At 47.0% G+C, this 23,787-nt stretch overlaps 2 protein-coding genes across 4 annotated transcripts; both read left to right on the top strand.

The window, feature by feature from the left end:
* Positions 1-1,130: 1,130 nt before the first annotated feature.
* On the top strand, positions 1,131-10,161 carry PRKRIP1 (PRKR interacting protein 1). The gene is made up of 6 exons (XM_080357227.1): positions 1,131-1,277; positions 2,188-2,266; positions 3,682-3,782; positions 4,550-4,635; positions 6,447-6,514; positions 8,851-10,161. The coding sequence occupies exons 1-6, from the start codon at positions 1,158-1,160 to the stop codon at positions 8,964-8,966; spliced, it is 570 nt and encodes a 189-aa protein (XP_080213353.1). The 5' UTR covers positions 1,131-1,157; the 3' UTR covers positions 8,967-10,161.
* Positions 10,162-16,249: 6,088 nt separating this feature from the next.
* ORAI2 (ORAI calcium release-activated calcium modulator 2) lies at positions 16,250-23,496 on the top strand. 3 transcript variants are annotated; one of them, XM_080357154.1, is made up of 3 exons: positions 16,250-16,489; positions 21,051-21,590; positions 22,662-23,496. In XM_080357154.1, the coding sequence occupies exons 1-3, from the start codon at positions 16,256-16,258 to the stop codon at positions 22,761-22,763; spliced, it is 876 nt and encodes a 291-aa protein (XP_080213280.1). In that variant the 5' UTR covers positions 16,250-16,255; the 3' UTR covers positions 22,764-23,496. The 3 variants fall into 3 exon arrangements, with proteins under 3 accessions (XP_080213280.1, XP_080213279.1, XP_080213278.1); XM_080357153.1 differs by having other exon boundaries at positions 21,051-22,758; XM_080357152.1 differs by lacking the exon at positions 16,250-16,489 and adding an exon at positions 16,927-17,046 and having other exon boundaries at positions 21,051-22,758.
* The last annotated feature ends 291 nt before the right edge of the window (positions 23,497-23,787 follow it).

Raw genomic sequence — 23,787 nt, 5'->3', positions numbered from 1 at the left:
GCTCTGTGGTCAGGTGCTGAGCCCAGAGCCTGGGCAGAGAGTGGCTACTCTGCCCTGGTGAGGCCCCATCTGGAGTTCTGTGTCCAGCTCTGGGCTCCCCAGTTTAAGGGCAAGGAATTACTGGAGGAAGGCCAGCAGAATCAAAAACACTGAGGGGTCTAGAGCATCTTTCTTATGAGGAGAGACTGAGAGAGCTGGGGCTGTTCAGCTGGAAAAAAACCCACCTGGATGTGATCCTGCGTGATCTGCTCTCGTGACCCTGTGTGAGCGGGTGGGTTGGACTGGATGATCTCCAGAGGTCCATTCAACCCCAACCAGTCTGTGATTCTGTGATCTGATGGAGCTGCTTTGCTAATGGGCCCTGCAGGGGACAGGCCGTGCTTGCTGCAGCCTGGAGAACGTGCAGGGGGACACAGGGGAACTCAGAGCTCCGGTAAATGCAGCTTCACAGAATCACAGAATGTCAGGGGTTGGAGGGACCTGGAAAGCTCATCCAGTGCAATCCCCCCATGAAGCAGGAACACCCAGATGAGGTTACACAGGAAGGTGTCCAGGCGGGTTGGAATGTCTGCACAGAAGGAGACTCCACAACCTCCCTGGGCAGCCTGGGCCAGGCTCTGACACCCTCACCGAGAAGAAGTTTCTTCTCAAATTCAAGTGGAACCTCTTGTGTTCCAGTTTGAACCCATTACCCCTTGTCCTATCACTGGTTGTCACCGAGAAGAGCCTGGCTCCATCCTCCTGACACTCACCCTTTAGATATCTGTAAACATTAATGAGGCCACCCCTCAGTCTCCTCTTGTCCAGCTCCAGAGCCCCAGCTCCTCAGCCTTTCCTCACACGGGAGATGCTCCACTCCCTTCAGCATCTTTGTTGCCCTGCGCTGGACTCTCTCCAGCAGTTCCCTGTCCTGCTGGAACTGAGGGGCCACAACTGGACACAATATTCCAGCTTTGGGAGGACGCGGCCCCACGGTCCAACTGGGCCCTGGGAGACGTGACACAGGAACCACCTTCATCCCGCAGCACCCGGGGCCCGCGGGGGGTCCCTTGTCCTCCCGCTCCCTCAGGCCGCAGACGCCGCCATGATAGGGCCCAGTCGCGTCGCGCGCCGTGACGTCAGAGCGAGGCGGGGCGGGGCGCGGCGGCGGCTGGAACATGGCGGCGCCCTCGGCCCCGCGGCCGCCCCGGCCCCGCAAGGAGCCGCAGCCGCTCGTTATCCCCCGCAGCGCCGCCGAGGAGCAGCGACTGCGCCTCGAGCGGCTCATGAGGAACCCGGTGAGGGCACCCGCCGGGCCTGTGCTCCTGCCCGCGGGGTCGTGAGGGGAGAGGGAGAGTGAGAGTGAGACCCCCACCCCGGCGGGGTCTGTGAGGGGAGAGGGACCGACCCCCCCTTCCTCATCCCCGGGTCTGTGAGGGGAGAGGACCGACCTCCTCCTCCTCCCACACACACTGGGGGCTATGAGGGGAGGGAGGCCGATAGCCCGGGGTTCTGTAAGGAGGGAGGGATGACCCTCAGCTCCTCCTTGCCCGAGTCTGTGAGGGGAGAGGGACCGACCACATCACCGGCCCGTCCCCGGGTCTGTGGGAGTCTTTCCTGGGGTGCTCTGAAAGGACAAACCCTTCTCTGGGGAGCCGGGGGGGCCTGGCCCCTCAGTGCTATGCCCACTGCTTTTAATGCAGCGAGCTTGGCCCTGGTTCCTATAACCGAGTGTTCTGATCCTTGTCCTGAGAAGGAGGCGTTTGCCGACTCTTACCCACCCGCTGTGGGTGCTGGAGGAGGCTGAGACATGGCCACACCGTGTTCTTCCTCTGACCTTGTACCGTGTGTTCTCCCTTCCCTGTCCTCTGAGATCTGGCATGGGAGGTGCACAAATCCCTTTAATCGCTTCCTAGACCAAGGGTAGTGGAAGCATACTCGGTTTCTGCGAGTGCGTGGAGGTGCTGACTTCTTTCTAGTTTCCATACTGGAAAGAAGCACAAACACTCCTGATGCTCCTGGAGTTTGTTGAACTGCAGGTCTGAATGTGATTATCATTTTCTGCCTGCTCCTGATCCCTATGTGTGAAGGAGTTACTGTCAGCTGATCAAAAAGGCTGTTGTCAGGCACACCATGTTTCAACAACGTGTTAAAATTTTAGACTTTGCTCCTAGAAGGCACTGATGACTGGTTGGTTTGTTCTTGCAGGAAAAGACTGTACCAATTCCTGAAAAACTGAATGAATGGGCACCACGACCTCCCCCGGAGTTCGTTAGAGATGTGATGGGTAACAATACTATTTTTCAGATAACTGTGGGGTCAGCTACATTAAACTTAGAAAAGCATTTAGTAGAAAAGGCCAGAGGTAGTTTTCTGTTGTTGCTCATTTTACTGGAGAAAAGAGGTGTGAAATGTGCTTTGAAAGTTGCTTTTTCAAGTTTTCTTTGGTACTTGGGTTCCACGTTCCTGCTTGTTGTCAGGATGCAAAGTGAACAATGTCTGTGGCACTGTGGCATGTGGACTGCCTGCAATGAAATACGCTGCTGCTCTGGCAATGACAAGTAGATGATGATAAGTAAATCTGCCCTTTCCATAGATCTGAGAGTGCTCTGGGAACTTAAGAGGTCCCTCTTTTGAGTGCTTTGAGTCTGAATCTCAGGCAGTGAGAAGCAGACACGTGCAGTGGACATGATTGTACAAGGTCAGGCAGGGAGCTGGCAGCTGTGTGAGGAACCTGGCCCAAGTATTCTGCTTACACTTTTACCTACGGGGATTAAATGCAATAGTTGTGGTGTAAATTGTATCTACATGTAGAAGTTCTGTCTTTCTTTGGGACTTTCATCCTTATTAATGATCCTTTGTAGAGGCTGACTGGTTCTTATTTCAGAATAATTGATCTTGGACTAAAGCTTTTATATGCTTCTAAATAAACTGTTCTGCTTATTCTAATTCCCTTGTGTCTTTTTCAAGTAACTTTGCAGCGTGCTTGAGATGCACTGTCTTGTTTTTGTGGAAGCGCTTGACGTGTTGGGATTCTGTTAGTATCAAGAGCACCCATATTGCAGTCCCAGCTGCCGTGTTTTAATTACCGGGTGTCTTCTTTGAGGCACATATTTGTGTGCTTTGCCTTGAGAAATGGCTCAGGAGACAGAGGAAGAGAATGGAGTGTGATGGTGAAAGCTCCTGTGAGACTTCAACATGCGAACTGATGCCAGGAAGAAAGAGGTATAGGGATTTCATTTATGAAGAAACAGTCAAAAACTGTCAGTGGTATCTGTCGTGCATGGGAAAGTATAATATGATGGGCTTTATCAGCTTATTGTTGACCTTTATTTTTGGGATGAGATGCTGAAAATTAGTGAGAAGCAAGCTCGGTAGGATGTTTTAGCTCACCTCTGCCTAGAAGAGAATGGGGTGTGCATTTCATCTCTATTTTTTTTTGCTGCCTCAATGTCCAGCTAAGATTTCATTCTCTCTAGGAGAGAAACTGCAGTGGACCATAAGCATACAGTTTGGTAGCTCATTTTGGCGAGCTGTTTGAGCTTATATAAAGTGGTGACATGCTCTGTGCATTGCTAATAGATTTTCATCTTGCAGTGCCCTTTCATGTGTCCTGTCCCTCAGCGTCTAGCTGTAGTAATTTGTGAGCATCTAGTATATGTGTATGTTATTTTCTAGCAGATTAACTCTTCTTTCTTGTAGGTTCCAGTGCTGGAGCTGGGAGTGGGGAGTTTCACGTATACCGACATCTGCGTCGGCGAGAGTACCAGAGGCAAGATTTCATGGATGCCATGGCTGAGAAGGTCAGCAGGACTCTTTGTAATCCCCACTCCCTGACCATTTGATGTTCATTGCAAATCTTTTCTTCTTTTAAAGTCATGTACAAATAATTCAGTTCTGAACCACCCCTTATCAGAGGATAAATGTAGGAATATATGGTATGGGGTGTCTGTCAGTATTGAAACATTTGGTGCTTTGTGTCAAATGTGCTCTGTCTTCTCTGTTCACTGGGGTCCTCACACGCAGTAAGAATGCACGTGAATGTGTGTGTTGTAAGGTTGGTTTGGAAATTCTTTAAAAACTAGAAGTCCCTAATATCACTGCCTTGCACAGACAGTATCAAAGCAAGTGCCTGTGCACAGAGTCTGGACCTCTTTTTTATGTTTTGGTGGAGTAGAATACCACCTCCTTCAGAGTGCGTTATTGTTATACTCTCTTGGCCAAGATGAGTTCTTTGACATGTATGTTAATGTTTGTGTCTCAAATTATTCTCTTGGTTTTTTACTGAAACATTATTTGTGGCAGGAGCCAAACTTCCCTTGTCTGTTTTGGTGAGGATTTCTCTCTCTAAAGGCATCAATGTTTGGCTCAGACTGCAGGTTAAAAATGTTGTCTGTACAGAAGCCATCCCTACCAGTATGGCTTTTGTATAAAAAAAAGTAGCCAGACAAAATCTGGCAAAGCTCCCTTCTGTATTTTGCTAAAAGGCTTCTCCCTTAAAGGACATGACTTTGAAAAGAAGTATTTTAATTTAGATTGTGACTAAAGTATGACATGTGATCAATTACAGCAAAGACTAGATGAAGAATTCCAGAAGAAACTGGAGAGGAATAAGATGATTGCAGAAGAACAAACAGCAAAACGCAGAAGGAAGCGGTAAGGGCAGATTGTTCCCAGGAGGCTTGACATGGAAACCCTTGTGCCCCGTGCCTCATCTGTATCTGCATGCTTTGGCTAAATGCTGTCATTCTGTGTCTGCATCTAGCAGCTGAGAAGTCTGGCTGTGGAAATTAGTTTTGTTAATGTCATTGTTTGGTTTCTGAAGATAGCTGTAAATTTGGCAGGATTTGCCGGCACGGTTTATTTTCTGTGCCATTGCTACCAGGATAACTTTTGACTGGTTGAGCAGCTTTTGCTGACGCTGTGGTGTTGACTGCAACACGCCTCACTGCATATTTGTTATAACAATGTCAGGAGAGGTTTATTTGTACATCTGGCCTAAATAAATACCTGAAACAGCTAACACCAAGCAGCTTAAGTGCAAAAATGGGTGCTGCGTAATGGTTGCATGTAGGGGTTTGGACTAGCAGAGCATGGCCTGATGCTGTCCCCTGCACACCGTCAGTGTGACTAGTCCAGGTTAGCCTGGGAATATGGAACAGTCCACTGATGAGTGCAGTATTGTTAAAATCAGTAGTTGCTTCTTGCCTACCTCATTGAAATGTCTGGCAGGTCCAGTCCAGTAAATTAGATGGAAAAAATAAAAAATACTAAATCCATCCTTCTCTTAAGACTTAGATAAAGTGAAATAGTTACAAGATTGATGCTCTCAGGCGTTGTAGTGCAGTGATACAAGAATTTGAATTCCACAATCTGTGCCCACCATACCTTTCAGAAATAGCAGGGTTTTGTGGCTCGGCTCCCTCAGAGGGTCTGACCCTGAGCAGCCTCTCTCTTGCCGCTTTGAGAAATAGGGCTTCACATCTTGTAGCTGAGAGCTGCTGCCGAAAGGCCTGTGCGTAGTGACTCACTGGCACATTAGCACAAAAGTGGACAACACAAACACTGTTGCCGTCTTGCTTTAATTTAGTGTGGTCCAACAGATGGCCGGCAAGTCAGATCTGGCCTGCTGCCTTTTGCCTGGCTGAGGCGGAGAGCAACTGTTCAAACAGCAAATGCTGCCTCAACACTCCTAACACTTCCTCATCCCCCTTCTGTAGTCTAATGGTGAAGGTACCAAGTGGCTTTGCCCTGTAGCAGCCCCTCTGAATTCCATCTCCACCCTTTCTCTTCTGCCCTAACCTAACAGGCACAGTACTTGGCTCTCTGTTTCAAGAGAATTTGTTTATGGTGTTAAGAGAGGAACATGAATCCCAGATTGCTCTGCTCTGTGTCTGCAGTTAGACTCCTGGGTTACCTTTGCTGGCCAAACAGAGCTGGGTTGTGTGAACTGAAATTCCCTCTCGCTTGGAACATTACTCCTAGGGCCCAGCATATTGAGGATGTGCAGCCAAAGATAAAGGTCAAAGCATACTGTGTTATTTTTTTCAATTATTGGAATGACTTAATTTATTTTCCCTATGTTCAGTTCCAGCAGTCTGGGTTTTGACACCATTGTCCCTTTTTGTTTATTAGGCTCGCTAGCTAAAATGTAGGGGCAGTTTAATTTTTATTCAGTCTGTGTCCTTGGAGGTTATTGCATAGGATATAGTTTTGGTTGCAGTAGTGTCATGAAAGACTTAAACCCCAATTCCATTAGACAAAAACAATGTAGAAAAGTTTCTGTTGATCATGTGTCTTAAGTTTGCTCTTGCTGAATTTTCAGTTGAGGCCAAATTTAAAATGAACTTCTCTTCTGAAGTCTGCTTTTCCAAAATGTCTGTAATACATCCTTTATCAGTGTATGAATGTGCAGAAGCTTTACAGTGTTGGGTTTGCGAAAGAGTCTTCTTGTCTTTGCTTTATAGCCAGAAGTTAAAAGAGAAGAAACTGCAAGCTAAGAAAAATAAACTTGAACAAAAGAAGCAGGAAAAAGGTCAGTGGAATTTAATTTTCTCTTCTCAAGATTTAGTTCTGTTCTCTAATTGAAGCCCAGAAGGGTTTGTTCCACCCTCAGCCCCAAGCATTCTCAATACGTGGATAGAAAGAACTCAGCCTTAAGCTTGTTATTTTAGCTAATGTTTCTAAAGTCCTCTTTGAAAGCCATCTATGTTGAGATTTAATCTTACAAATAGCTTGGCTGTTTGTGAATATTTTCTCTTTATTAGGGGAAATTTTGGACAGAAAACATTGGAATCTGACTTTGTTGATTGTGGATGTTTTGCCCCAGCTATTCTGACAAACTGCAGATTTGGAACATCTGCTATAAAAGGCAGTATTGTTAAAGGCCCTTCTTTTTTTGAGTGTGTATGGGAAAACAGGTGGAAAAAATACACAGCAAGAAACTGAGTTATGTTTTTGTGTGTAAGAAATTGAGCCACCTTGGTGCCATCTGTTCTGCATGATTATTTTATTTGACATAGAAATAAACATGAAAAAACCCCGACTGCCTCTGTTCTGCTGCAGTCTTGAAAATTAATGTTCAGCAATGTCAGTGTAACTGTTTGCTCAAACTTTTGAATACTTGTTGCTTCCTTTCAGTGAGGTATTTTAGCTTATTCTTTCAAATAGTCCTTTATGGATTAATGCACTAACTCTGCAGTAATTCTTAAAAGTTACAACCGTTTCTGATAGTTCTGCTACAACACTGAATTGTCGGATAATTCCACCTTATTTCTGGTTTGCTGCTCAGAATTGGATCTGTTTCAACTGAGCCAGTGCCAGCCTCACATATAAACATGGGAGGACAAATTAATCGCCAGGTTAATTTTACTTGTGACAGCAAGTGAATGTAGCAGAGTGGATTTTTTTTGCATTTTGGTTTGGTTCTGTTTTTTTTTTTTTAAAGCTACTTGTTTATGAAGTGTGACTGGGAGGAAAATTTAAGTATGAGTCAGTGTACTTTTGTTCACTTCAAGGGAACAGAACAGAACACCCATCCCTTTGGGGAGTGGCTGGGAGAGAGGAGAGCTGGGTCAGGGACTGGCACTGTGGTACAGGACTGCCATGTACCTGTTCTTGGGCTGGAATGATTTTGTTCAGCATAAGGAAGTCACCTTCTGGAAGCCAGAATCCAAACTCCCCTGCCTTTTGAATAGTTCTTAGCTCTTTGCAGTTTGTTGTTCTCTATTAAAAAATAAACCAACAGTGGAGATAGAAGCCCCTGATAGCCACCTTTAGTCTACTAGGTGTGTCTTTTTCTAGTTTCGTGTGCCCTGAGTTGAGATCTGAGGGTTTTTTCCGAATTAATTGAAGTGTATTTGTTGGATGTGGCAAGCAAGCATTCATCTTCCTTTTTGAATAAATAAATAAAACTTCTGACTTGCCATCTTTCACCGTAGGTTTTGTAAAAACATTAAGAATAAAGGCTGGTGCTAAATAAGCTCAGCATTAAAGTTGCGTTATTATACAGGCCCCGAATGAAAAATGAAAGTACAGAACTTCACCACACGGTGGCATCAGACCATTAATCCTAAATCCTGCGTGTAACTGGTCAGAGCATGAGCTGAGTGAGACTTGATCTGAGGAGCAGTAAAGGTACAAGAGCTGCTGCGAGCAGCAGAATGGCTGTTAGCTGCAGGTCCCACTTTATGCCGTACCTAATTTTCATTATCCGTTATTTAGTTTCTAGTAGGTGCTTTCTGGTCTTTTAACAGGCTTCACAAATTTTCTGTGACCTTCATTATTATCACATATCGTAATGAGTTCCTGGACTCACAGGATACTGAACAGTCTGTAGAAGTTCATGGCACCTTGTGGAGTTTCTGTAAACTCTGTAATAAAAAAAAGGTGTAGAAATATACTGAGCCTTGCCTGTGGCTTCCCAGCGCCTGCATTCTTTAACAGTACTCTGTGATACTTGAAAGGTCATGCTGGTTGAGAATGAGATAATTCTATAATTTCATTCTATAATTCATCACTTCTGCATTTGATTACTTCTGATTGAAATAATGTTCAGTTGGGAGTGATGCTGTTTAATGATGGACTTGGCACAGAGGTAACGTTGGACGTAAGGGAATATTTCTCCAAGGGAGAATTGGATATTCTGAAGTCGATATCACTCGGTACATGATACGTGTTTCCTTAGTGTCTGGGTCTACTTTGCTGTGATATATTTAACAAGGACAACACATGGGAATATGTTACCCATTGTTACTAATTAGTGTGACCTGATCCGCGTTTGCTTAGCACCTGAGACTATTTTGTTTTGAGATACTTAACAAGGGAGACACGTGGGGATACATTGTCAATTCATCCTGTTTGTGTTTGTAGAACCTGATCAATCTCAAGAGCGAGTCAGCAGCGAGGATGATGAAGAGGATAGCAAGGAGGAGGAAGAGAAGGAGGATGATGCTGAAGAGCCAAGTTTTGTGATGGGAAGAGGATGAAGCCTTTCAGGGACAACTGCAAACACTGTTCATTGCTTTATATCCAGGAGCATGAAAGTCTTTCATCTCAGCCAAGCAGAACCCATTGGCGTATGTTATATCTGCTTAATGGTGAATGACCTTCACGGCACAGGCCCAAGAGATATTGATAGAGAAATGCCAAATAAGAGGGTTTTTTCTTAATTGCTTGTATAACTGCTGTGCAGTCTGCTCTAAGTTTGCTCTAAAGAGTCAGCCATAAGTTTCTCTGACGCTAGAGTTCTTTCTAACATGGCCCAGAGTGTTTTTCTGCCTGAAAGCTAAAACATATCCATTACTATTTAAGGAAAATATTACTGTGAGGGCTACATATTCTACTTACGTCAAAGCTGGTAATAGTGGGATACATGAATCTAAGGGAAGAGTTTAACCTAAAGTAGAAAAGTGGTCTGTAGCCAGACTCTCCTGCACTGTGAGTGTTCTGAATTTGGGGTTTTGTATGGGGTCATCTCTAACCCAAAGAAATCAGTTTATGTTGCTAGACAAGTTCTATAGATTTTTAAGCAGGATCCCTTTTTTATTGCTAAAACATTCCCTATTACTTTTCTTCCATGTTTTTTAAATGAATAAAGGGGATGTATTGGATTGTTCTGTCTTCCTTTTTTTTAAGAGGATTTCAGTAAAATAAAGAGACGCTTGCAGGGCTGGAGGAAGGGACAAAAACACCAAGTGATGTGGCGCACAAGAAAATATGGAAAAAGGTGTTAGCTGCATTTCATTTACTTTTTGCTTTCAGATTGGAACAATAACTTTTCCAAAGGATTGTTTTTGTAAAGCCTCCAGATTCTGTGGCAGAAAGGCTTGGAATGGAATGGTTTTGCTTCTGTTCAGCTTAATTCAATGACACCCTGCCTTTCTCTCTGCTTAAGCTCTCTGCTTTGAACTTTGGGTTCCCTGGTAGGAATCATAACATCCATACATGCGTATTTACTTCTTGGTGCTTAAATGAAGAGCATATGCAATCGTGGGTTTATTTGTAATTTAGATTGTTGTCTTTTCAGTGTATCTTTGATTAGAAGTGCCTGCTATCTTCAGACACGCTCATCCCAGGACCTCGGCATCCAGACTGTGGTGCTACTTCTTCTCAAGCCTTTGTTAATGCCAAATTATTTAAAGCAAAAACAATAAAAAGGGAGAATCCCGTTTTTGATTTAGCCTTTGTTGAACAGTGCTGCCAGAAATCCTGTGCTTTGTCTGAGCTGACTTTATGTAATGGCTTCTCAGTGGCGTTACTGTGGTGGCGGGGAAGGAGATGTGATGCAGTGCAAGTGATGTTTCTGTTTGGTTCCCATGTACATGCCCAAAGACTTCAGAGCTGGATAACTTCTGAGCTGCAAGGTCCGTATCTCCACCGCCCCCCTGGGTTGGAGATTGGCATGGAATTGTTTTCTGCTTAATCTCCCTAGAGGCAGGTGCTTCAGAGTTAACTTTTGACAGTGTTTCATTCTCTAAGGCTTCAGATGCAGAATGGACGTGCTGTGGTTGTTGGCATTTTCCCTGTGGTGAGGGGTGAGTTATGAGAATTGCTTCACTTGAATCCCTGCTAGGGCAGGTAAACCCCGTTGATATGTCTGTGTCGTAAGATGAGCCATAAAAATGTTGTGATGTTTCTTAGCTTTTGTGGACAGAGAAGTGAGAGGCTCACAAAGAAGCAAAAGCTGTTTGCCCCGAGCTTGTCAGGCTTTTGAGCTGAATAAATAAGTGCTGGTTTCCACTATGCAGAGCAGATGTTGCTGTATGAGGACACGCTTCTCAGTTGTGAAGAGGATGAACTTGAGTCTGTGAACGAAACAAATTCAGGTTGTGTGGCCTCATCCTGCCTCCCTAGGATGTCATTGTTACCCACGCTGAATTATTTGTACCCTACATTTTCTGGGAATGCGAAGTTTGTAGGTGAAATCCATAAAAAGCAAAGAGAATGTGTTGCTGAAAGTGGTATCTGCCTTATGGTCTTTCTTGCTGGGGTGGCTGAATGTAGTGGCAGGAGCTGTATTTGGTAGGTGTTGCTATGAATTCTGAAAAATACGATGCCGTGTTGTGTTTTTTTGTGTCAGTAGTATGTCTTCCAGAATACAAAGGCACTTCAGAGTGACTGTGTGAAGGGATGTTACTTTGTTAAGACAAAGTACAAGTATTTGGTGACCTCGAAATGGGGAAAACACCGTCTGTGGAGTAGAAAAAGGCAAGTGCTCCCATGTGTAGTAAAATGAGGAACAATTCTGCAATTGCTTCCTGTTCTAAATATGGCACCGAAAAAGCAGTAATAACTTAAAGGCTTGAAACTGCCAAGACGTTTGACCTGCTTACATTAAATTCTTGCTCTGGATTCTGTTCTAGAGGAGTCCCTCTCCTTTCTCTGATGGAGACTGATCCTCAGGAGCTAAAAGTGTGCTGCTGTTCCATTTCTACATGGGTTTGTGCAGGCGCAGGACCTTGAGAGGGCGGCGTTAGTGCTGTAATCAGCAGAGGTATTAATCATCTCAGCAGTGAAAACACGCTCAGGATAAACGATGCATTTGTCTTTTTAATACTTTTTAGGAATTGTTTTCCTTTGTCTTTTTCCGCCCCGCGGCAGAAGGGAATTGAGGAAGATGGGATTACCCGGGGGATAAAGCTGCCCCATTGTGCTGCCTTTCAGCCTGTTTGCTTATCTCCTTTTCAGGGAAGGAACTCCCTCCTCTTTCCCATAAATCTGTCCCTCTCTTTGCTCTTCTGATGGGTTTATAGAGGATTTCCTGCTGAGTCAAGCGAGGAGGAGTGCAGGGCGACGGCCGGCTGGTTTCTATAACCTGCCCTCGTTTCTCTGCTCCAGCCCCAGGACGCTGCAGCCCAGCGGAGGCAGAAGCCAGCGCTGCCTCTTGGCTTATGTAAGTGGCGACTTTTTGCTGTATGATTAATAATTGTAATAAAATCACATTTGCATCCCATTGCACCAATACCTTCTCTGTGGAAAGATTTAGAGATGCGAGGGCCAGACCGAGTAACGGTTTTATCAGTGGGGGGATAATTTAGGGAGCCGCAGAGCTGGTGTTTTTTTGCTACAGATGTGTGTTGGCAGAGGCACCTCCGGGCGCTGCGGCCCGCAGGCCCCCCAGCCCTCTGCTGGAACGGCTGCGGGGAGGCGCTGGACGAGCTCGGGGTGCTCTGTAACCGCGAAGCGCCCTCCCCCGGTGGGTAGAGCCCCCAGACCCCTTCCCGGTCTCTCCGAGGGGAGCGGCGGTCGCGGTTCCCGCGGTGCGACGGGGCGGGGCAACCGCTGGCCCCGCCCCAGCCGCCAAAGGGGCGGTGTCTGGGGTGTCCGCGGACCAATGAGGCGGCGGTCACGTGAAGGTGGGCGGGGCGAGTGCCCGCCCCCCCATTTCCTGCGGGTCACGTGGCGGTGCCCGGTTGCCTTGGCAGCGGCGGAGGCGGCTCCGGCTCCCGGCGGCGGGAGCTCCCGGGGCGCCGCGCCCGACCCGGCCCCGGCCAGAGCGGTGAGCCAGGGCCCGACACTGCGTCCTGTCCCGGGGGGGTCTCATCCTGCACGGGGTGGCGGGTCCCGTGCTCTGGATGAGCGGGGTTGGTCCCCACTGGGGTGTTTGGCTGGAGGGGGCTCATCCTGCAGAGATGGGAGCATCTCCTGGGCGGGATGTCGGCTCATCCTGCCCGGGTGGAAGCATCCCCTGCCCGGAGTTCGGGGTGTTATCCTGCCTGGATGGGGCTTCCCCTGCCTGGGGGGCTGTGTGCCTTATCCTGCCCGGGCGGTGGGGTGCGTGGGAAGGGTCCGCTGCAGGCAGAGAAGGGGGTCCCGTCCTGCCCGGCGCTGCTTATGAGCTCCTTTGGGATACAGAGGGCAGATCAGCTTCTGGGAGTTGCATCCTCATTAAAGGGGTGCTGTTGGGGTGATCCCTCCCGCCTTCGGCACGGGGATGCCCCTGACCCGGGGTGCTGTGGTAAGGGGAGATTCCAGCGGTGGGGAGGGAGCGGGGCCCATCCTGCCGGAGAAGATGCTGGAGATGGGAGGCTGGGCAGGGATCCAGCTGTTGGAGGCCACATCCTGGCCTGGGGGACCCCCTGGCTGAGGGTGTGAGCTGTGGGGTGTCTCATCCTGGCCTGGGGGACCCCCTGGCTGCAGGTGCTGTTGGAGGGGAGATCCTCGCTGTGTGGGGTCACATCCTGGCCAGGTTGTGCTGGAGGCGGCTGGGAAGGAGGAGGAGAAATCCCCAGCTCAGGCAATGCCCTGTGAGGCAGATCCCAGCAGTGGTGGTGAGGCAAGGGGGTCACATCCTGCTTGGGCAGGATGCCCTGATTGAGGTGTGCTGCCATACGGGAGGATCACAGCTGTGGGGTGACACCCTTGGGGTCTCAAGAACTTGCGAAGGGGTTCCTCATAGCAAAGAGGGCCTGAGCTTGGGAGGCCCAGAGCAGGAGAAGACAGGGGAGGAGCAGGGCCTGGGGTCAGGCTTAACCACGGTATGGATGGGCCTTGAATGATGCTGCACAGGGTAGAAAGGCACTGGTACAAACACAGTGAGTGCTCTTGGGGTACAGGGCAAAAATTTGTGTCTGATGGGGGGCCAGTGTCCCGAAGCCAGGCCGAGGAGCTGACAGTGCTGCCGAGACAGGGACATGGTTTAGTGACAGCGTTAACAGCCGGACTCGATGATCTTGAGGATCTCTTCCAACCAAAATGATTCTGTGATTCTGGGAACGATGTTCAGGGCAGGAGGGGGATCCCCGCGTTATCTCAGCCCCGGTGGCGTCTCCTTCGTTCCCTGCTGGGAAGAAATCCCCGCACGTGCTCTTGCAGCTGCACAGGGATGTTGGGCATGGCAAAGGCTTTCCCTGCTACCTCGCGGCTCTGCGGGATGGCACCGGATAGATTAACCAAATCGATATGAGGTGGCAATCGCAGAGAGCTTTCTGCCTTCAGCGGCGTGAAATAAAGCGGGGTCAAATGCATCAGTGGTGCAAAGGGATTGAGTAAAGACGCAGCTGGGATGGACTTGGCCAGAGCTGGTTGTTTGACTGAGGTCTCCTGGGGAAATCCTGAATGTCTATCCAAAACTCCAGCCCTATGCAGTAAAACCCTGCAGGACAGTCGTTTCTGCAAGAGCAACTGTCCTAAACCTTTAATGTTGCAAGGCAGGAAGATGAATTCTCCAAAATGACTCGCCCCTGATGCAGATAACTGGCTGAAAAGTATTTCCAGAGTAAAACCACTTAAGATACTATGCATGTAAAATGCTTCTTTGCTCTTGTGTTTCAGCCCTCGGAGCCTCCACTCAGCCTCTCCATGTCTGTAGTCAGCGAGGTGAGTTTGTTGTCCTGTTACTACTTGTTTGGGCTACATTCATGTTTATGGATTGTATTTTGAAGTTGTTGTTTTAATCTGAAGATGTTGGAACATCTCTTGAGCTGCTCCAGAGTGAAAATTCATCCTTGTGGTATTTTTAGCTTATTTTTCTAAGGAAAGAAGCAGACGTGATTGGGCACTCTTGCTCTCCTTCTGTAACCTCTGAATTAATCTGTCTTTTCAATGGAATTTTTCCCAGGGGTTGAAGTTTCCTACATACGAAGTTCCTACGCGTTTTGTGAAAATAAAGGGCAGGGTAGAGGCCACCAGTGTCCCAGCTGGGCAGAGCTAATAAATCTACCCTATACATTGCAGAATCTACACAGGATGTTGTCACAGGAAACAGCTTCATCACTTCTCTGCTCACAGAATGTCTCTGCTCTGATCCTCCCAGGAAGCCTGGGCAGACATTTTTTTGGTTGCCTTCTGTAAAATAGGTGATTCTTGCCATTGTCTGGAAACACAGAGCAAGGAGAGGTTTGTCCCTGCTATTCTGTTCTGGTTTTTATTGTTGTGTGAAAGTTATTTTTTGTTTTGTTGTTGGGTTTGGTTTTTATTTTGTTGTTGTTGGTTGGGCTTTTTGTGGGGTTTTTAATTTGTTTTTTAATAATTTGAACACAGCTGAGCAGTTCAGGAGCCCCCCTGGAGTCCTCCAGCGCCTGTAATAGTGGCTTTCTCAAAAACTGCCCAGAAAAACAAGTCTTTTTGCTGCCATTTCCATTATGTGTGAGGGGGCTGGAATCTGAAAGCCACCATGCTCAGGAGGGACAGACAATCTCCCAACCTGTGATGCTTTATTAATTGCTGAAGTCTAATCTTCCTTATTGTGCCTGGAACAGCTTTTATTCCTCTTTAGTGACAGAGTTGTGGGCAGTTGGTGTCCTTTTTATCTTTGCCACTTCCCCAAGTCTCGCAGGAAACGTTGGTTTATTAGTTGTCACCATGTGGGCTGCGTACATGGGGAGGTGGGGAGAGGGATGCACGCAGGGCTGGGGCGAACAGCAAGATGCTTATGACCTTGAGGCGTGATGCTGGGACTAATTAATACCTCATTATGTGTGATTCTGGGCCTGCATCTCCTGCTAGGAGCTCCAAAGTTCTGGTTTTGCCGCTTTCTTAAATCTTTCAGGATATTCTCTTGAATCAGAAAGCATTGAAATGACCTGAAAAGCAGCTTGCTTTTCCCCCTGGAATGGTCTTTTCCTTTCCCCGTGCTAAGAGCCACCCGTGGCAGTAAGAGAACAGGATTTTTGGTCAGATGTCTCTGGTAAAGTGGGGCGTGAGCAGTTCAGGAAATTTAACTTCCCACTGCAGAAGCCTGGGAAGCTCCTTTGTTAACCCTACATGGCATTCAGCACTATGACTGTTGGGGAAGTCTTGGGGAAGAACCGTGCCCATCAAAACTGAGCTATGATGAGCAATGGTTTAACTGAAAAACCTAGTTTCCAAAGAAAGAGCAAAAAATGACTCCTGAACACACTAGCTGGAGTTACTTTGATGCTCTGAAGGAGATAGATATGGAGCCCGTGGTACAGTGTGAAATCAACTGTCCGCTTAAAACAAAATTACAAGATGGGCACCCCATTTCTGAAGTGTCTTTATGTAAAACAATTTGTTTATTAGCCAGGAGGAATCAAAGGGGAAAGCTGAGATGCCAGCCTTGAAAAGCCAGGTGCTGTGCAACCTTCCTGAATTCCTGCTGCAGTAGTTATTGGGTTTACTTGTGTAATCTTGCTGGATTCTTATGGCCATTACAGCTGGTCCTTCCTCTGTTCTCTGTCTTGCAAGCATGATGGTATTTGGTCCATCATTTTTCTACTGACTTCATTTAAACATAGTTTTTCCAGTCGCTCATGCTTGTCCTTTTGCTACCTGCTTTTGACTGTGACTATTTTGTTCCCTCAGCATCTCTCCCATGATGAGTTCTGAATTAAACGTGCCAGTGGATCCTTCCACTCCTGCTGGTTGCTGCTCCGAACCCGGCACGAAAGGCATGGATTATCGGGACTGGGTCCGGCGCAGCTATCTGGAGCTGGTCACCTCAAACCACCACTCTGTTCAAGCCCTTTCTTGGAGAAAATTGTACCTGAGCCGAGCCAAACTGAAAGCTTCCAGCAGAACCTCCGCTCTGCTCTCTGGATTTGCGATGGTATGTGTGCTTTGTAGTGATGCTTTCTGCATGGTGAAGGTTTTGGTTCCGTGAAATCATCTATTAAGCAGAGTTTTCCGCCTGTGAAGCAGCAGGACATGCTGCTGTTTTCTCAAGAGGCAGGAGGCGTCTGCTTAGGGGCTTCTGCTGGGAAATTTGGGGTTGGCGCTCTTGAGGCAACGTGGACACATGAGCTGCCTAACAGTCAACCCATGTACTCTCAAGTCAGCGCTTTAAAACTACTAATCCTTTACCTGAAAATGATCCTAAGTGTTCCACCAGCATCACTAAACAATACAGGACCTGGGGTCTCCTTTGGCCCTGCGGCCAGTGGTCGCTGGCTGCCTTCGCATGGGGTTGTGCTTGGCCGTGGAGCTTCTCCAGACCTCTGCGGTTGCTGTGGTCATGAGCATTAATTTTTTGCATGTGTTTTTTCAGGTCACAGTGTCTAAACTAAGGTAGAGATGGGGTGAGAAGTGTGAGAAGAGGCCCTGCAGCCTCAGACCTGGCATCAGAGGACTCTGTAGCCTGAAGGGAGCCAAACCTGGGATGTTTTGGTCAGTGCTGCCTGTTGGGAATAATCCCTGGTACTTGCTTTCCTCTGTGCAGCACTTAGGTGTTATCTGGAAGCCATCTGCATAGGTCAAAACCATGGCAGGGAGTGAGCAAATAAAGAAGATGGAGACAGTGAGCGGTGCAGTGCTCAGACCTGTCCGAGCTGTGGTGCGTCGCTGTGAGCACCTTCATCTCCCCTGCGGTTCTTGCTTACTGAAACCTGCCTGGGAAAGGTTTTCTGCTTGGGAAATGGGCAGGTCTGGTTGTTCCTGAGGTCTGTCGGCAGCGCCTGGGTGAGCAGGACGTGATGTGAGGATGTTGCACCCAGCAGCTCAGAAGTTGGGGGAACACATCTCAGGAACTTTACCTGTAGCTTTCCTTGTTTTATTGTAGCTTCTTCCTCTGCTTTTTCCTCCCCTAGCCCCTCAAAATGTGTAACATTACAACATTCTGTTTGGGTTGATCAAGTTGTTTGCCCAAAGTGAAGCTGGAAAAATGCAAACAGGGAGTTAAATGGAAGCATCTGCAGGGGAGAGCGTGTGCTTGGTCGCTTTGCAATTCCTCTCCGCTCACTGGCTGTGTGCAAGCGATGCTCGTAAAACTCTTCATGCAGCGTATCTTGATTTGTACCCAAGCTTGTGCTGAAGTGGCAGAAGGTTTCTCCTCGTTTTGAGAAAGCCGAGTGCTCTCCTGTAGATTTCTTTCACTCATAAGCTTTCTCACTTTAAAAAGCACCTAATGTGCTTGCCCTTCGTGCCTTTGGCTTACTTCTGTGTGACTGTGCTCCTTAACACAATTATCAAATTATGTTTTGTAGCGTTGTGAACTGCTCTGTCGTGGTTACACAAGCAGGTGCCTGTGCTGTCCGTGGGACACAGGGCCCACAGCCCACCCACGCCATGGGGCTGAGCCGCGTATCGGGAAACAAAGCGTGCCTTCTCGACTCACACAACTGGAGAGCTGCTCAAAGTCCCTGGCAAACACTCAGAATTAACCATTTGACTTCTAGTCTCTTCAAACTGTCTAGAATTCAAGTCAAATAAACACAGAGGTGTAAGTAGTGTTAATTATAGTCACCAGCTTAACAAAACAAGTACATCTGGAATCAGTAGTTGTCAGAAATACAAATGTTTGCAATAAGGAATGCTCTTTATTAGCAAGCTTTTCCCCAGCTGATTGTACTGGACCTTCCAGTGAAAGCTGAGTTACCTATTCCTACCGCTGTATTTATCTGCTGGTGATTTAGCACGCAGAAATTTGGTACATGGATGTTTGTTTTCTAATAAGAGCATCTATTTGGCTATTGATGAAAGTAGAGAAGTTATTTAGAGTTAAATAGTTTCCCTGAAGCCCCGTGTGCATTTAACTATGTAAACAAACGTCATGCAGGGCTTGGCTATTGCTTTATTTACTTCCTTGTCAGTGTGTTTGATTCAGGCCAGTTCCATATTGCCTGAAAATTATTACGGGCTGATGGATATTTAATCAGCAGGCGGTGGCTTTGATCCAGCTCCTTCTGGACAGGCTGCAGAATAATGCGAACCTTCCCTGATGCTATCTCTGGGATTTCTGGCAGCGCTGGGCAGATCGGGAGGACGCGGGTCCTTTCCAGTGCCAGGTCTGCTTGGAAAATGGGCTGTAGGGCTATTGCGCTTGCCCCAGGGAGGCTGCGGTCGAAGGGGATGTAGAGAGAGCTTAGAAAGCCTCCTTAATAATTTTCCTGATGGAAATGAGAGTTATTACTGCTAGTCAGTCTTCTCGATGCTTGTCCGGTTGCTACAGGATATGTGTTTCATTTAAAACAAAACAAAAAAATCCAACAGATCTGCTGGAATGATTGTTCTTAGCGGCTGCCAAACCATCTGTGTGAATGTAACATGGTTTATGTTAAGCCATTTGTCATCCTTTTGACTATCTAGCCCGGACCGGATTTCTCAAGATGAGCATCTTCTTTGTTGTGGACAATCTGGGCTATACTGGTCTAAACAAACAAACATAATTGCATGTAATTGAATTCCAGTTTAATCCTAAAATGTTCTGAGAATTTGGTCATTTAGCATACCTGGGAGCCTGTGTTCAAAACAGGGCGATTTTCAAGCTTATCATTAAGCCTATGCTGAGATAGTCTGTGCCTTGCATAGTTGAGCCCTTGACACCTCAGCTTCGGGGAAGAGGGGCTGTTATCACGGAAGAGTATAATTATGTCAAACATGACATAGTAATAGTTTTACAGACTAAGCAGCGTATTTAATGATTTTTTAAAATGGGTTATGTCAGCTTGTCCTCATTTTCTTATCCCAGTCAGGGAATGACGTGACAGTCTATACAGAGTAAAGCGATAAGAGCTCACTCACCTTTCCAGTACTTGTTCAGGTTAAATGAACTGTTTTTCTGCTGTGCTGCCCTATCTGGATTGTTGATGTTTTTCCCTGAAATACCTCTTACTGAGTCATCAGTCAGCGTTAAAAATTCATCACATCGCACAGCTGACGCTAGCCCTAGGGAATAGGTTAGTCTGGGAGGAAACATCCAATTAGCTGGGAAGTGCTGCTCCTGCGAAGGATAACAAGCAGAAATTGATATGTTGACATCAGCCAGGCTTTCAGCTTTAATAGAAAGCTATAGATTGAACATGCAGGTGCAATTCAGCTTGCTGAATACTACATCTCTAGGTGTTAGAGCACCCAGTAACAAACAATGTACCTGCAGCATCTCCTGGCTGATGGGGTGTGACTGTACAAATTCGATGTACAGAGCAGTGCAGCAAGAGAGTAAGTTTGATCTCCTCGAATCAATGCAGGGACATCTGCAAAGAGAACATATGCAGGGCAATGTGGCATGTGTTTTAATTAAATTGACCTTGCAGGAGAACGTAAAGCCAACCTTGCATTATTATTTTCTCTGCTGTATGAGACAACCTATTGCAAACTGCAAACAGGAACCTTTCAAAAACAACAGCACAAAAAGTAAAAACTGCACGTGTTCATAATCAGAACAAAAGTCTGGGAATGTCCAAGAACAATATTTTTGGTGTCTCTAATATCCTAAATAGTTGAGGTAGGTATAAAATCAGGACTTGTAGAGATTGACCATTTGCTGCCCCAAACACACACGTGTTCTGTCTCAGTTGCTACTAAATACTTTCAGGCTTGACTGTGATCCCATCAGGCTACTAGTGGTTTCAGAGTTGATGCAGGTAATGCAGCAGTCATGTTAGTGGCTTGCTTATTCTGCTTGCTAAGCTTTATTGCATTAAAGAGAAAATAGACACCTTTAGATTGCTATACAATAGCTCTTGTTTTGAGAAAACAGACTCTGATCTGAATTGTTGAACACGCCCGTAAGCTGGTAGTTGTCCACTTCTGTTGAGTATATCAGTAAGTTATGAGCTCTCAAGGGAGAAATTTCAGAATATAAATAACTTGTATCTGGGCATATTTGTAATAAAAACGAACGTCCAATGTTCTGAGAATAGAAAGCGGCTATTTTAACTGTACGGTAGCTTGCGTGCTTCCCACGGCGGGTAGTGAAACTTCACTGGCTGCTGGCCAGGAGGAGCTGCTTGCTTTATGCTCTTCTTCATAATGCCTGAAGTCGAAGCTTCCTGCGCCGCAGCCGCGCGTGGGGAGCAGAAGGAGAAGGTGTGACGGGCGGGCGAGCAGCCTGTCAGCTGCCCCCGAGCTCCGCTTGCTGGCTAATGAGTTCCTTCTGTTGTGTGCTGGGTTTGATGCGGTTCGTATGGCTCGTGGTTGCAAGGAGAGATCTGTTTGTTCAGAAAACTCGGGCGCAGAAACACGTGCATAAGCCTTCAGAAAGGCCAGGCTGCAGCCCGCCTGTACGTCTTTGTGGGAAACAGGGATGATCCGTCTCGGCTGCTGTTCTAAAAAGCACTTGAGTGTGTACTTGACCTTAGCTGCTCTTCCCGAATAAAGATGCTTCCTGTGATGAAAGCCTTGAAAAGAAGAAAACCAGCAGCTGTTGACGAGCTATTTGTTCTTTCCCCCAGGTTGCCATGGTGGAGGTGCAGCTGGAGGTGCAGTACAAGTACCCCCAGATGCTGCTCATCGCTTTCAGTGCCTGCACAACGGTGCTCGTGGCAGTTCACCTCTTCGCCCTCCTCATCAGCACCTGCATCCTGCCCAACGTGGAAGCCGTGAGCAACATCCACAACCTGAACTCCATCAGCGAGTCCCCGCACGAGCGCATGCATCCCTACATCGAGCTGGCGTGGGGCTTCTCCACCGTCTTGGGGATCCTCCTTTTCCTTGCAGAAGTCGTGCTGCTTTGCTGGATAAAATTCCTGCCCGTGGGCTCCATCCTGAAAAACGAGACCACCAACGTCGAGAAGACCAGCGGCCACGTGGGTTGGCAGTCGGCGCTGATCTCCACCATCATCATGGTCCCCGTGGGGCTGATCTTTGTCGTCTTCACCATTCACTTCTACCGCTCGTTGGTGCGGCACAAAACGGAGCGCCACAACCGAGAGATCGAAGAGCTTCACAAACTGAAAGTGCAGTTAGACGGGCATGACAGAGGCATGCAGGTAGTGTGACACAGAGGCAGAGGCTGCTTCCAGCAAATCCGCTCAGCTAAGGGCAAAATACCTGTTTCGTTAGTCGGTGAGATGCACCAATGACGGATTGTCTTGAGGCTTAAATATGTAAACGCTAATTGCCTGCCATTTGTAGCTGTGGGTTCTAGTGCTGTTTCAGATGCTGGGGTCTCTGTACTGTTTCTGGTTCTACACACTTGTGTACTTAAGTTGACACTGCCATGGAGTTCAAGGTCAAAACTTTACCTTAACGTTGGTTCACATAGGCAAAAACCTGTATCCTTCACAAATGCAGTGTTCCATTTCCAAAAGTAGAACTGCATCAGTTGTCCCAAGAAGCCGGTGTGTGTGCAGGACCTGTGTTGTATGTCAGAGCTCCCTGGCTGTCAGTGCAGCAGCAATTAACTGGCAGCTCATTTCTAGAGCCAAGTTGGTTAATGAAGGTGTTTGCAGCTGACTTGAGGACATCCAGGAGAGCACAACAGAAACTGTGAGTGTTGATCACCTTTGTTCCAAAGCAAGTGTTCCATAAATACATAACCAGAAAGAAATCAGCTTTAGCTCTTTTTTTTTTCCCCTTGCTATTGCTTGTTGTGTTTTTTGCAGCTGGGGAAGTAGAATTTCGAATTGCAGAAGGCTGGGAGGTTCTGTTGTACTTTCTTCAGCACCATGTGTCACTCCAGGCTGAATGGCTGCCAACATCATGTGTTTTTTCCCAATAAGAGGCAGGAGTGCCCAGGGAAGCCTTACAGGTGGTTTAGTTTTAACAAGGACATTCTTAAAACAGAACAGAGATGGGGCATTTAATGAGACAAAACTCTGAAGGACTAGAAAAGCAAGTCTCAAGGAGGTAAGGAGTAATAGCATATTGTAGAAATCTGTTGCTTCGTTGTCTTCATTTATGTATTGTTGCGATGTCTTCGCCTGGTTTGCTGGAGAGAACAAGCCCCAGTCCTGCGTATTTCATCAGTTTTTTGTTGTTGTGGGTTGTTTTTCTCTCTTTTTTTCTCAGCTGTAGCATTTGTCTGTCAAAAATCACGGTTCCTTCTCCCTCCACCAGAGTAGGCAACTCCTCTGGTGGAACCCAGAGCTGTATTGGCGAGTGTGACGGAGCTGGATCCACTGGGAGAGCCGGGTGCTATTAAAGAGTTATCACATTTCATCTGAGCTGACTCTTTTTTTCTCAGCAGCAGAGAAAACGACGCTTGCATGTCTTGTATTGCTCAGCAAGGGAAGCTTGTAAATGCTATAGCGTCCTTTCGGCTGAACACTTGTCTAAAAATGATTTTATGGTAACTTTGTGGAGGAAAAAAAGAGTGTTTTGCAGTCATCAGTTTTTCCAAGGGAAAGCAAGGCTTTCTGCCACATGGGGCTGAAAGAAGCATAAGCACGTTTTCTTGGCCCTGATCCTGTGCTGAATTCCTGCTCTGCACTCAAACATTGCGGTTTTGGAGTCTCCGAGGCCTTAGAGGTTTCTGAAGTCATTAAGGATGTTTGTAACGTTCTATTTAACCCCAGTCCCTTATTCCACTAAATCTAACGGCAGCGGATTACACGTCAGCTTCCCAGAATGGAGAGCACATGCAAATCCAGTGCAGCAAGGTGAGACTATCCCTGTGTTCCTCTCTGGCGAGGGCCTTGAGAACCCAACTCGAATCTCTCTTGTTTACATGCGAGTTTGAGCGTTGCCGAACAAGTCGCTTAGCACTGTGTCTGTGGCTTTCATCTGTTGTTCTTGCCGCGGTTGGCATGTACCATATTGGCTGATGTGTAGCAAAGAAAATACTCCATGTGCTAAGTGATGAGTCTGTACTTACACACATACGCAAAAAAACAAGGAGTGTCCTTCAGGAAGTGGGTGGTTGTGGATTTCACACCATCTCCCCAGGAATCTGCCCTCTCTCCCTCCTCTTTTTACCATAATAAAAATCAAAGGTTATTCGACAAAATCAGAGTTGAGTTTTCTGCCAAGCATTGCACACATAGGCTCTTCTACCAACAACATTTCTATTGGGAGGCCAGAGCCACACCAGATAGATGAATCTCTGTACTTTTCATTCTTGTTTAACATCAGTAATAACAGAGCTCTGTGTGCTGTGGAGCTCAGGAGGTTGTTGAGGAAAATATTGAGCCATTTTTGCAATTTAAAAAAAGTTTCACAGTGTGCATGCAGTGCTGTTAAAGCAATGCA

The sequence above is a fragment of the Nesoenas mayeri genome, assembly GCF_963082525.1.
Source record: "Nesoenas mayeri genome assembly, chromosome: 20".
Classification (NCBI taxonomy): domain Eukaryota; kingdom Metazoa; phylum Chordata; class Aves; order Columbiformes; family Columbidae; genus Nesoenas; species Nesoenas mayeri.
The sequence above is the reverse complement of the archived record's forward strand: the minus strand, read 5'-3'. Positions and strand labels throughout refer to the sequence as shown.